This window comes from Petaurus breviceps, unplaced genomic scaffold, assembly GCF_028583685.1.
Source record: "Petaurus breviceps papuanus isolate PSGF00001 unplaced genomic scaffold, PetGlider_PUasm1.0 90919, whole genome shotgun sequence".
Classification (NCBI taxonomy): domain Eukaryota; kingdom Metazoa; phylum Chordata; class Mammalia; order Diprotodontia; family Petauridae; genus Petaurus; species Petaurus breviceps.
Window position 1 is genome coordinate 25,058,339 of NW_027187378.1, and position 13,090 is coordinate 25,071,428.

Below are 13,090 nucleotides of genomic sequence, written 5' to 3' on the forward strand. Positions count from 1 at the left end.
AAGTTTCTCCTTGACCCAATCGAAGAGATCTCCAGTTCACAACACTTGACTGCATGGGAAATAGGTAGAGGAAAAAATCTTGGCTAACAATTTCAAGGTCTTCTCCTATCCCATACCTGTTGTCAAAGTAAAAAAGGCCTTTGGCAGGGTCTACACGAAGGAAAGTAGCAACATCCTCATAGTTTGGGAGGGTAGCACTGAGCCCAATGAGTCGAACACGTTCTTGGGTCATCTCAATGTTTCGGATAGCCCTGGCTACCAAAGCTTCCAAGACAGGACCTCTGTCATCGTGGAGAAGATGAATTTCATCCTGGAGATGAGATGCAAACCAGTTAACTTCATTACAAGAGAAATAATCCCTTGGATTCAATTTTTTCTCTTTTAATAAACGTATTATACCTACCAACTAATTGTTTAAAATGTCTGTATTAAGGAGAAAAGAGGCATCTTACTCAATCTCTTACTAAAAGGCAAAGGCATCAATCATAATGGAGTATCAGAGAGAATCCTGCACTTTTATCATGAGGAAATGATAAAAGGGGCGGCTAGGTGGTGCAGTGAGTAAAGTGCCAGCCCTGGAGTCAGGAGGACCCGAGTTCGGTTCCGGCCTCAGACACTTAACACCCACATAAAAAAACTAGCCATGTACCCTTGGGCAAATGACTTAACCCCAATTGCACTCCAAAAGGAAAAAAAAAAAGTACACAGCATATGGCACAGTGTCTTGCACATAACCTGTATTCCACATATATTTGCTGAACCAAAGAGGGCAGCAGAAGTCGGAAGAGGCACAGATAAAGCTACCACTTATTTATAAGAAAGAAAACATCCCAACAGGAAAGATATCCTTGGCAACAGATTTCTTAATTTATTTAAAGAAGTAAATTTCTTAACTGGAGATATGGTTATCAAGTAATTTTATGCCAAATTATATTTTGTTTCTCTAAATGTTTCCACTCCTGGAGTTAGTATTTCCAAAGGTAAACATGCTGACTCACCAGAAACAAAAGGTTTACATGATCTAGAGGACAATGGGAGGGGAAGCTAGGCCTGATGTTCAGAAGAACTCTCAACAATTTTCCTCTGGAGGAAGTGGCTTTCTTTACTCTGCAGCTCTCTAAGCAAAGGATGGAAGGCCACTTGTCAAGAGAAGATGAAGACGAGGTTCTGGTTCAGGGATGGCAAAGGATTTGCTTCCAATTCAGACACCCTCATTTTGAGTCCTTTTCCTGATTCTCCCTGTCATTTTCTGAGTTATCCTGAACTTGAACATCTATAAAACTCTCCTTTTAGCTCAAGATTTTCTACCACCCTCAGTTTTATACTAATAGCACTAAGAGCATAAAGCTCGTATCTGCTACAATATTATATTAGACTCACCTTATTTTCTCTAACTAAAGATTGTTTCTTGTTTCTTCAAAACTAGTAAATGCACAGGAACAAATTAAAGATATCTATAATCATATGAAAAAATGCTCTAAATCACTACTGATTAGAGAAAGGCAAATCAAAAAAAACTCTAGGTACCACATCTCATCTATCAGATTGGCTAACATGACAAAACGGGAAAATGATAAATGCTAAGAGAAGATGTGGAAAAATCGGAACACTAATGCATTATTCCTGGAATTGTGAACCAATCCAAACATTCTGGAGAACAATTTAGAATGATGCACAAAGGGCTATAAAAATGTGCATACCCTTTGACCCAACAATTCCACTTCTAGGGCTGCATCCCAAAGAGATCATATAAGTGGGAAAAGAACCCATATGTACAAAAATGTTTATAGCAGCTCTTTTTGTGGTGGCCAAGAATTGATTATCAAGGGGTTACCCATCAATTGGGGAATAGCTAAATGGTTGTGGTATATGAATCTAATGGAATACTATTGTGCTATAAGAAATGAGGACTAGGGGCAGCCAGGTAGCACAGCGAGTAAGAGCACCAGCTCCAGTGTCGGGATGACCTGGCGATCGAATCTGGGCTCAGACACTTAGCACCCACCCAGAAACACCTGGCCGTGTAACCTTGAGCAAGTTACTTAACCCCAATTGCTTAGGGGTGGCCAGGTGGCTCAGCAAGTAAGAGCACCGGCTCCAGTGTTGGGATGACCTGGATCAAATCCAGGCTCAGATACAGCACCACTCCCAGAAATAACTGGCTGTGTAACCCTGAGCAAGTTACTTAACCCCAATTGCTTTAAAAAAAAAAAAAGAAATGAGGAGCAGACAGACTTCATAATAACCTGGAGCAACTTATATAAACTGATGCTGAGCGAGAGGAGCAGAATCAGAACATTGTATACAATTACAGACACATCATATCTGTGATGACTGATAGATTGGGCTCCTCTCGGCAATGCAAGGCTATAAGACAGCTCCAAAGAATTCATGATGGAAAGGGCTATCCATATCCAGAGAAAGATTTATGGAGTCTGAATGCAGATGGAAGAAAACTACTTGCTCTCTTTCTCTTCTTTGTTTAGTTTCTTCTTTCTCATTGTTCATTCCATCGGTTATAATCCTTCTTTATAACTTGACTAATGTTTAACATGAAAGTATTTGTGAGGGGTGGCCAGGTGGTGCAGTGAGTAAGAGCGCCGGCCCTGGAGGGCCCTGGAGTCGGGAGACCGGGGATTGGTTCCGGCCTCAGATACTTAATACCCACACAAAATAACTGGCTGTGTAAACTTGAGCAAGTTACTTAACCCCAATTGCTTAAAAAAAAAAAAAAGCAGCATTTGTAGAACCTTTATTGGATTGAATAACCATGGGGGTGAGGGGAAGAAAATTTGGAACTCAAAAACTTGTGGAACTCAATGTTGTAAACCAACAGCAAAAAAAACCAAACCAACCAACTAATAAGTGTAGGCCTAGGCAAACCCAGAAAGACCCTGCTACTCACCAAGATGATGAGGCGTACTAGCTGGGTATAGGTACGTTCTCCACCCTTTCGGGTAATGATGTCCCACTTCTCCGGAGTGCAGACAATAATCTGAGTGGCATTAATTTCTTCTTTGCATAGTTGGTGATCACCTGTCAGCTCAGCCACATTAATACCATATGTTGCAAGGCGCTGAAGAAATAAGAATCAAGAAGAATTTCAGAGAAAGTTTAGAAGTGATCTGTATGTATTATATACTTCATGACCTAGAGCAAATCTTGTTTTGGGATATAAGTAGCTCACTTAATTAATCCATTGACTAAGCAATCAGCTAAAGCAGATTACCTCTAAATTTCTGGCCCACACCAGTATAGGTACTCCTGGCATGGAAATTCCCTCCACCAATACAGATTAGCAATTCAAGGTTAAGTGAGTTGTCCATGGTCACACAAATAGGGCATGAACTCAGTCTTCCTGACCCTATTTATACCCTTTCATTATTAAATCTAAGCCTATATATGGCAAATTTAAAGCTAAGGTAAGACCTCTGGAAGTGCTATACAGTTCAATCAAAAGGAGAGAAAAACTGAGGACTTATAAACAGTTTAGATAACATTTATTCCGTTGTTATGTGAGATGAGCATTTAATAAATACTGTGGTGATGAAAATCACCTAGTAAAGAAAAAAAGGACTGAGAATGAGGCGGGAAAAACCATGGCAAAAAAAGTCACAAAGCAATTTTCACTGTTGACGTCCAAAAATTTCCAAGAGAGGATCCATATCACAGAACACCAAGCTTGTGATGCAGTTGTAAAACCACAAACAAGAATCTAAATGCTTAAAACTAATTTCTATCAGACTTGATTCATGATCTACCCCATCCACTCCAATGACTCTGAAATAGGGTTAACAATACCAAGTCACATCTCACTATTACTAATAAATAAAAGAAATAGAACGTGACTCTGAAGGTTTAAAATTTGTAGTTGAGTCTTAACAATGATGGTCTTGGGAGAGTCTAGAGCAGAATTAACTTTTTATAAGGCTCTATACTATTACCTTTCCAAAGCTGCCCACCATCTCCTGTACCAGTGAACGCATGGGAGCAATGTATATGATCTTGAAGTTATCCACATTGATGGTGCCATCCACATTAATGTGCTTCCCAATCTCCCGGAGCATACACATCAATGCCACATTCGTTTTACCAGCACCCTAGGACAAATGGCAAGAAATATGAGGTGAGGTAAGAGGGCAAAGTAAGCTACATTCATTCCTTGTCTTCCTCTCAGGTGACAATATAACAGTATTCTATTTCATTGTTGTTCAGTTGTTTTAGTCTTGTCTGACCCTTCATGATGCCATGTGAGTTTTCTTGGAAAAGAAACTGGAGTTGTCATTTCTTTCTTCTGATCATTTTATAAGTGAGGAAACTGAGGCAAACAGGGTTAAGTGACTTGCCCAGGGTAACATAGCTAATAAGTGTCTGAGGCTGGATTTGAATTCAGGTCTTCCTGCCTCCAGGCCCATTGTATTATCCACTGCACTTAGATGCCCTTATTTTTTTGGTTCAAAATCCCTCCACTAATAAAATGCAGATACACCTTGACAAAATTGTAGAGCTGATCTCAAAAGAAAGAATCAATCTGTGTGGTTCATACCGTGGGAGCACATAGCAACAGATTCTCATCAGTATCCAAAGCAGCACGGTAGAGTTTGCTCTGTATCCGATTGAGTGTTTTAAATCCCTCAAATCCAGCCTGGGCATATTTTTGTAGCTTCTCCACCGGTAGCAATTGCTAAAAGACAAGATGGCATATATATCATGGTGAAAAGGTCTAAAACACTTGGTAGTCTAGCTTGCTAAAGAGAATCTGACTGCAGAATGCCAGAATCTCCTTGAACCGCTGGATTCCAGAAAGATGACATTAATTTGTCAAAATGGGCAAATATGCTAGATATAGCATTTAATGTCTGAATTTCAAATGACTTCATTACTGTCAAAGCATAAACAAAATGCAGTGTCACTATGGATAGATAAGTCCTAACAATGTCCTCAGGTCAGAGTCTGCTGATCTGAACCCAAGTGAGAGAGGGTCAGTGTTTTCAACTCCAGTACAAAACTAAGAGAAAACCCCTAGATCCCAGAAAGGACCCAAACACTCAAATTGAAAAATAAATGGGAGGTTGGCCGAAGGTAACAGCTTTTTAGTAAAGGAACTCACCTCTTCAGGGCCAAAGGGTTTGGGCTTCAGAGCAGGTACATGTACCTCTTCATAGCCCTTGCGCTGGCGGCGGAAGGATCCATCAGGAAGTTGACAGCGTTTATTAGCCATGAAATGGCTTCCCTGGGTGAAGACCAGATCCTCCAGGTCTAGAACCTGCCTTGGGGCTAGTGCCTGGGAGGGTCAAAGAAAGCACAACTCACCAGAAAGCTCCTTTCCTCCTCTTAAATTTCAACACTTGCATTGCATCAGCTGTTTGAAACTACCTTACTGACCTACCTCCCCACTCTGATCTAGATCCATGGTTTCCAGATCTGTGTCCATTCGGGACTGACGTACACGTTCCCTCCGGGACCGCTCCTCCTAGAGTGAATAAAAGACAAACAGCACCTGCAACCTTAGGCTCTTTATAATGCACCTATTTAAGCCAAACTTAGCTTGGAAAAGGTCAACCCTAACAATTCAAAATTGAAAGATTCTCATTTTAGGCACCTGACAAAGAGTGCCCACAAAGTGGCACCAGAGCATGTGGACAGCCTCTGGTCAGTAAAGCATTTATGGTCTTTTCACTATGGCTTATTCAAACTTACCAGCTCTAATGTGAACCCATTAACATGTACTCAAGTGGCCAGAATAACATTCTACTCCACATTTCAGCTGTTTAGGAACCATTTCATCATCTAATTCCTTCAAAGACAATCACCGAAATCAGAAAACAGATGAAAAATTACAGTCCAAACCTTACCCGGATCAGATCCTCCTTCTCAGTTTCATGGAGTTGGTAGAGGAACTTGGAGAGCTCGGGATCAGACTCCATCTTTCCCATGATCCTCTCCTTTTCAGCTTCACTCTGTGCACTTGCCAGCAAAGTACAATATAAAACTGCCGAACAGAAAAGAAAAAAAGATGAAACATAAATAAATGGATAAGAGAAGGAATAAGAGGATAATGGGGAATCCAAGTTACTATGTTATGGGAACCATAGAGATGAAAATAATAGTCTCAAATATACATACAAAATAAAGAGATAGAACCCCATGTATACTTACTCATCATCCTATGTTGTCTCAGCACTTTAATAAAATCGAATGTGTTGAAACCCAGAAGCAGAACCAGCTGATTCTCACACTCTCGATCATCACTGGCTGTCTACATAGACACAAGGGATGATTAGAACTGACACAGCAGTTTGCTTCATACCATGTTACTTTCCCTGTTTTGTTGTGCTGGCCTTTGTCTTTTTGAAGAGGACCAATGACATCATGGGTGATGTCTTGACTTACACGTGAACTGGATTTAAGTGAAGCAGAATCACATCAAGTTGTCAGCCTCACATTTTCTTCCAGAGTCATCCAAGTCCAGTAGTTATATGACTGTCAATGGCCTGGGATGCAGTGTCTTCAATGTCTGACCAAGCTTTAAGTGCTCCACAGCACCTGCTTCAGTCACCTTCATGGCCACTGGAACAAACTGTTCTCATCCACCTGCTGTTCCAATGGGTGAAGTCTTCACATGCTTGAGATAGATACTCCCCTAACTCACCTATGGGTTCAAGGTCTGTCACTTACCCCCAATCTGGCTTAGTCCATCTGCCAAGACTGTTTCACTTGGGTGTGGCCGCTGATTATATTACAGCTTCTTGGAGCCACAGATGAAAGATGGGCAAATCAGGTAGATAAGCACCCCTGAAAAGGGCTTGGCAAGCCCTCACACCAGAAGTGCTAGTCTGCCCTGAACATTCCACACACTTTCACTATGTAGTTATGACACCAAATAAAAAGCACAATTGACTAGGTAGCCATTTGTCTATAGGAATAGCACTATCCTTAAACTACCGCCAACATACCTTCAAGATCTCTAGTACTTCGTCTGCCTTCTTCTGAGATACGATGGCATCATCGTAGAAACGGCTAAGCTGTCGCTGTAGCCAAAAGGCATCAATGTCCCGAGGATGCAAATCCTTTTTCTTGGAGCTCATCAGCTCACCTGAGGCTACAAGCTATAAAAATAGCTTTCATCATTAACTCAACACTTCTTAGTATGTCCCAACTACTTTCTCCAATGTCTGAAATCAAGCCATATTCCCAATCACAAAGCCAACTTTGCCTTTGACATCTTTTCAAAAAAGTTACATAATTTTCCCCATTGCCCAACTGAAGCAGGAGTTCATCAATCCCGACTCTAGGAAATCTTTTTTTCCCTTTCCCAAAAAATTATAAGAATCAAGAGATTAGCTGCTCACCTTTGGGTTCACTCTCAAAGAGATATCATTAAAAGTTTACCTCTATAACTTAGGGGTAAAAACAGCATGCTACACCAAGAAATAAACTGGTTGAGAGCCCTTTCAGTTATCTATTCCATAGATGGTGAAAAGGGTAGAGAGGCTGTACTCACATTAGCTGAGAGGGTGCAACGCACAACGGCCTCATCCCCCTCCATATCATCATCAGATGCTTCTTCTCGCACTTCCCCATACACATCCTCATCACCTTCCTGTAGATTTATTTAATGAGTCAGAGCAGACCTTTGTGGTTCTATAAAAGTATACCAGTCCTAAATCACTCAAAATTAGCTTCTTGTAGCAAAATCCTTAGGATGAGAATACTAAATGAACCAATAACACTATGTTAAGCGCAGAAGACAAGGTCATATGAATTCACTAATCTGATTTTTCATCTCTTTCTTATTCCCCACGAAGTAGTTAATCCATAGGGTATCATACCTCAAAAGGGTAATATAAAAAGAGACAAAGTCTCTCAAAGTCTAGGCTTCCAATATTAAAATTTTAGACTATGAAGATTTTTAGAATAAGCAGGTAAAATGAGATAAAAGTCACACAATACACTTGGGAGAGCAAAACAATCAATGACTACTGAGTCTACATCCCAAAGACATTCAAAAAAGGGGAAAAGGACTTGGAAATTGAAGGGATGCCCATCAACTGAGGAATGATTAAACAAAAGCAAGGCTGGGTGATGGGGAGAGGAGAAGATAATTAGTTTTAGACATGTTTAGTTTAAGTTAAGAAATCTATGGGACATTCAGTTCATAATGTCTTGTTACTTAGAAATGTGAGTCTAGAAATTATTAAGTGGATCTGAGAATCATTAGCATAGAGATAACTGAATCCATGGGAGCAAATAAGACCATCAAGCAAAATGGAACAGAGAGAGAGAGAAAAAGAAAAGGGCCCAGGACCAAGCCTTGGAGGACAACCAGGTTAGGCAGGCATGAATTGGATGAAGACCTAGCCAAGGAGACTGAGGAGGGGTCTGACAGCTAGAAGAACTAAGATAATATTACAGAAACCTGGACAAGAAAATATTGAAGAGATGAGGGTGACAGACAAGGTCCAAGCCTGCAGAGAACACAAGAAAGATGAGAACTGAGAAAAGGACAGAGAACTTGGCAATTAAGAGACCACTGGTAACTTTGGAGAGAGAAATTTCATTTGAATAATGAGGCTGGAAGTCAAACTATGGAGTTAAGAAGGTGAGAGGAGAAAAAGTAGAGGCACCTAAGATAGATGCCTTCTTAAGGAGTTTATACACAAAAAGTAGGAGAGATAAGGGATGCTACCTAGAAGTGATGGAGAGATCAAGTGAGGGTTTTTTTGAGGATGGGTGAAGAGAATAGGCATGTCTGTAGGCTATAAGAAAAGGGCTTGAGGGGCAGCTAGGTGGCGCAGTGAATAGAGCACCGGCCCTGGAGTCAGGAGGACCTGAGTTCAAATCCAGTCTCAGACACTTAACACACACAAAAAAAACTAGCCTTGTGTCCTTGGGCAAGTCACTTAACCCCTATTGCCTTCCAAAAAGCAAAGAAAAAAAAAAAGAAAAGGGCTTCAGACTCCATTAAAAATGGAAGCTAATAATACTAATAAGAGCAGCAGTAATAACAATAGTTAGGATTTATTATACCATACTTTAAGCTTTGCAAAGTAATTTACAAATACGGTCTCACTTTACCCTCACAACAACTCTGAGAGGCAAGTGCTAATATTATCTCCATTTTGCAGATGAGAAAACTGAGACAGAGGTTGAATCTGAGTTCAGGCCTTCTTGCCTAGCTACTGGGCCACTTAGCTACTTCCTTAGGCCAACAGCATCAAAGACAGAAAAGTGCAGAGTTATTATTAGTCAGTTTCCAACTTATCACTTACCTCTTCATCTGACTCAAACTGCACATTCACACCATAGGTCTCATCAATGTTATCATCTAAAAAGGAAAATGAAGGAATTAAGAGTGAGTGTAAGGAAAGACAGGGAGTTAAGGCAATAAGTCTGCCTTCCCCAGGACTCCCAATTATCTTCAGTAATGCTAGAATAATGGGTAGGAATTCACCACTATGTATCACTTAAGGTAAACACTTCAACTCTATAGATACCAGAAAGAAAAAAAATCACCAAGCTTCATCAAAGAGCAGAATCATAAAATGTCAGAAATGTTCTTAATAACAATTTTACATACCAGCTTAAAGTTTCTAAAACACCTTACATTTATTACCTCATTTAACCTTCACAAGTACTCTGGGGCAAAAACTACAGGTACACCGTCTCCATTTTGCAGATAAGGAAACAAGCTTCAAGGGGCGCTTTTACTGAGCGCTGAAAGCGGGGCTGAACTCCAGCCTCATCCACTTCCCTTCCTGTGCTCCTTCCACTGCTCCAGGGTGGGAACCTTCAGCCTCAAGGCCACAAGCCCTCTGGGTCTCTGGATGCAGCCTTCTGACTGAGTCCAAGTTTTACAGAACAAATCCTTTTATTAAAGATTACATTTGTTCGGTACTGTTTAGATTCCATCAAAGCACCATACTTAAAGGGTCACATGTGGCCTTGAGGTTGCAGGTTCCCCACCCCCCTGAACTACACCACGATGTCTTTTTAAGAGTTCAAAGCAGAGATTCTTAACCTGCAATCCAGTAACTTGCCTTTAAAAATATTTTAATAACTGTATTTTAATATAATTGGTTTCCTTCATAATGCCATGAATGTTATTTTATACCTTCAAAATATTATTCTGAGAAAGTTTCACCTGTCTGCCAAAGAGTCCAGGACACAAGAAAGGATAAGAAATGCTGGTTTAAAGAGACTTAAAAGGTCAGCTAGTCTCACCCAGACCTGAGTAAGGACACTCTCTACAACAGACTCAACAAGACGTTATGCTACCTTTGCCTGAAGATGTCTAATGAAGAATTCACGACCTTTCAGACGGCCATTCTACTTTTGGGTAGCACAAATTCTTAATCAAGAAATCTTTTTGACATCCAGGTGAAATTTGCCTTTCTGCAGTTTCCACCTAGTGTTCCTAGAGGCTCCCAAACTGGGTAAGACCACTCCCTGGGGAGCTTGGTGGATCCAGGAAGGTGGTAGTAACCTCAGGTGCAATTGGGGGGGGGGGGGAGGGCACTGAATAAAAACAAGGTGGCAGTGGAAGCATAAGGAAAGAGAAGAATGTTCTGAAAAACCAAACATGATTTATCTGATGTGTAAGAGTTAAAGTTGTAGTAATAACATTATTTTCCAAATAAACACACAAAATGCAAGTTATAACCCATGAGTGATCAAATCCACTAACAGGTCTTAAATAAGTACTGGCAGGCGAGTGTGCTAAGCATTGTCAGAAAATCCATACCCAAGGAATATATGTGTGTTAACGACTTGTTTACAATGCAATACTGTCATGAAAATTTCAATGGCAGGAAAAAAACAAAAAACGTATAATAAATTATTAAATTTAAGGTGTGTCACTTTAAAAAATTGTATTTTTTTGAAATGACATAAATCTCAAGAAAGCCATTAAAGATTTCAAGAAAGTATATTTCCAGAGATGTACTGAGTAATTTTTTTTTTCCGAAAAGGAGGTAGTAGGTCAAATAAGTTTGGGAATCTCTGTTCTAGAACCAAGCAAAACAAGTCTTTCATATAACAATGCTCCAAATACTTGAAGATAGCTATTGCATTTCACTTAAGCAAGACTTCTTTTATGCCCAAATACTTCTATTCCAACCAGACAATAGCTATCTAGTGGAACTGCTTTTAAAACTCTGTTTTTCTAACCACCTGGACCACACTTCAAGTCTTAATCATATTAAAACTTCAGGGATAATAAACAAGTCAATGATTTTGTAATGCAGATGAATCACAAGAACAAACAGATGAAAGAATCATTACCAGATCCTAGGAAAATATGTGACCTCAGGAATGTAGCTACCAGTGGTTAGCAAGCAACTCAACCAACAAGACTGGAATTTAGGTTTTAAAGAGCTATGTTACCCATATTCTGGATTTCCTTGTCTCCACCATAATCTGTGATCTTTTTGCCCAAATTCACCAACACATGGTATCGGGTATCATCTGTCTGGCCCAGGAGCAGGTCAATCTCTTTTCTTCTTTCCTTATCACGGAGTTTCTCATTTTTCAAGACAGCTAAGACCTCATCTGCTGCACCACAAAGGATATCGCGTGGCTGATGGGAAAAAAAAAAGAAACATGTTGTTTTGGAGTCATGATATTTAAGCTAGCCATCAAGCCGCAATAAACTTTAACAATTAACCTATACCCCATCAACACCTTTTAATTTCTCTTTTAAACTACATTTTTTAGGATATAAGGAAGCTGTGGTTCTTTTGGTTAAAGATACACACACAGTTCCAAAACGAATACCACTCTTTTAAAGAAAAGCACAAACTGCTTTTAGAGGGGAAAAGATAAGTGTCTTGGCAAAGTGGACAGAAGCTTTCCCTAACCAATTTATCCCATGTCTTCAGTGAATTAAGTATACTTAGTCCCCAGAAAATGCCAAAGCATTTATTAGCCATTACTTTACAATTTGCTTCAATTCACTGTCTTAAAGATATATGAGTGTCCCCAATTTAAACAGTTAATCTGGGACAGTTTGATGTAGAAGACAATCATATCAGAAAACAGAAAATCTCAGGTGCCTTGTCTCTATCCTCAAAAACATGGCATCTTTAGTGAATAGAGCACCAGCCTTGGAGTCAGGAGGATCTGAGTTCAAATCTGGACTCAGACATTTAACACTTACTAGCCGTGTGACCTTGGGCAAGTCACTTAACCCTAACTGTCCTGCCCTCCCCGCTCCAAAAAGCAAAAAACAAAACAAAACAAAACAAAAAATATGGCATCTTCCTTCAGTTGCTTTAAAAAACTAAAAACCTACCTGATCCCCCAGTGCTGCCTGGATAAAGCTGAGTAGCACCTCATAGGTTTCACGAGTCTCCTTGGTTTTGGGTTTATAGATGATACCCACCATCTCATCAATGCCTTCTGACAGCAGTGTATAGCCTTTCATCTTATTGATGTCATGCCTGTCCTCATCACGCTTTCTTCGTCTGAGTGGGGTGAACCAAGAAGGTAAGTTGATCAAGACCTATCCCTGTCACTTTTTATCCACATGATAAGACTAATTAAAAAACACACCCTTCTCCCTTTCAGCTTCTTTTTGTAGAAACACCACAACAGAATTTGTCTTCCCAAAGTGAATCAAACTGGACTCATTTAACTTCAGTAATCATCCTATTATGGTAATGACAGCCAGAAAATTCCCAAGCCAGCTTTTCACCAAATGCTTTAAAATTTTAAGGATTCAAAACTTGACTATGACTCATATTTTCTAGTCCTTTTTCTTGGTGTCATGAAGCAAATTTTATTTTGACCACTTTTTTCTGTATGCGAGATCTGTGTGAGACCTGCTTTGTACAATCAAAGAACTCAAGAGCAAAAGAAAATTAAGTAAATGATGTAGTAAGTCTCCTTGGGAAGGGAAAAAGCCTGAAGACACTGCACTGGGTAAAAAAGAACCAGTTCTGCAAAAGAAACATATAATCATTTCACTGCCAAATGTGAAGCAGCAAAGCAACAGGGATAAAGACACAGGATCTTATGTCAGTTCTGTCATTAAGTACTTCCCTCTCTATGAGCAAGTCACTATTATCTGTTACATCTTCTGAGAGGAAAA

The 13,090-nt window shown here is 39.9% G+C and overlaps 1 protein-coding gene across 1 annotated transcript in view; it reads right to left on the minus strand.

The window, feature by feature from the left end:
- SNRNP200 (small nuclear ribonucleoprotein U5 subunit 200) overlaps positions 1-13,090 on the minus strand; it is a 38,702-nt gene that overhangs the window by 22,148 nt on the left and 3,464 nt on the right. Inside the window, exons 3-15 of the mRNA XM_069075611.1 lie at positions 12,293-12,464; positions 11,386-11,578; positions 9,273-9,328; positions 7,505-7,603; positions 6,957-7,109; positions 6,160-6,259; positions 5,856-5,992; positions 5,390-5,473; positions 5,111-5,284; positions 4,547-4,684; positions 3,945-4,100; positions 2,906-3,076; positions 117-310 (exon numbers count right to left, since the gene is read on the minus strand). Of these exons, the coding sequence (XP_068931712.1) occupies positions 117-310; positions 2,906-3,076; positions 3,945-4,100; positions 4,547-4,684; positions 5,111-5,284; positions 5,390-5,473; positions 5,856-5,992; positions 6,160-6,259; positions 6,957-7,109; positions 7,505-7,603; positions 9,273-9,328; positions 11,386-11,578; positions 12,293-12,464 (1,827 nt within the window). The remainder of the gene's footprint in view (positions 1-116; positions 311-2,905; positions 3,077-3,944; positions 4,101-4,546; positions 4,685-5,110; positions 5,285-5,389; positions 5,474-5,855; positions 5,993-6,159; positions 6,260-6,956; positions 7,110-7,504; positions 7,604-9,272; positions 9,329-11,385; positions 11,579-12,292; positions 12,465-13,090) is intronic.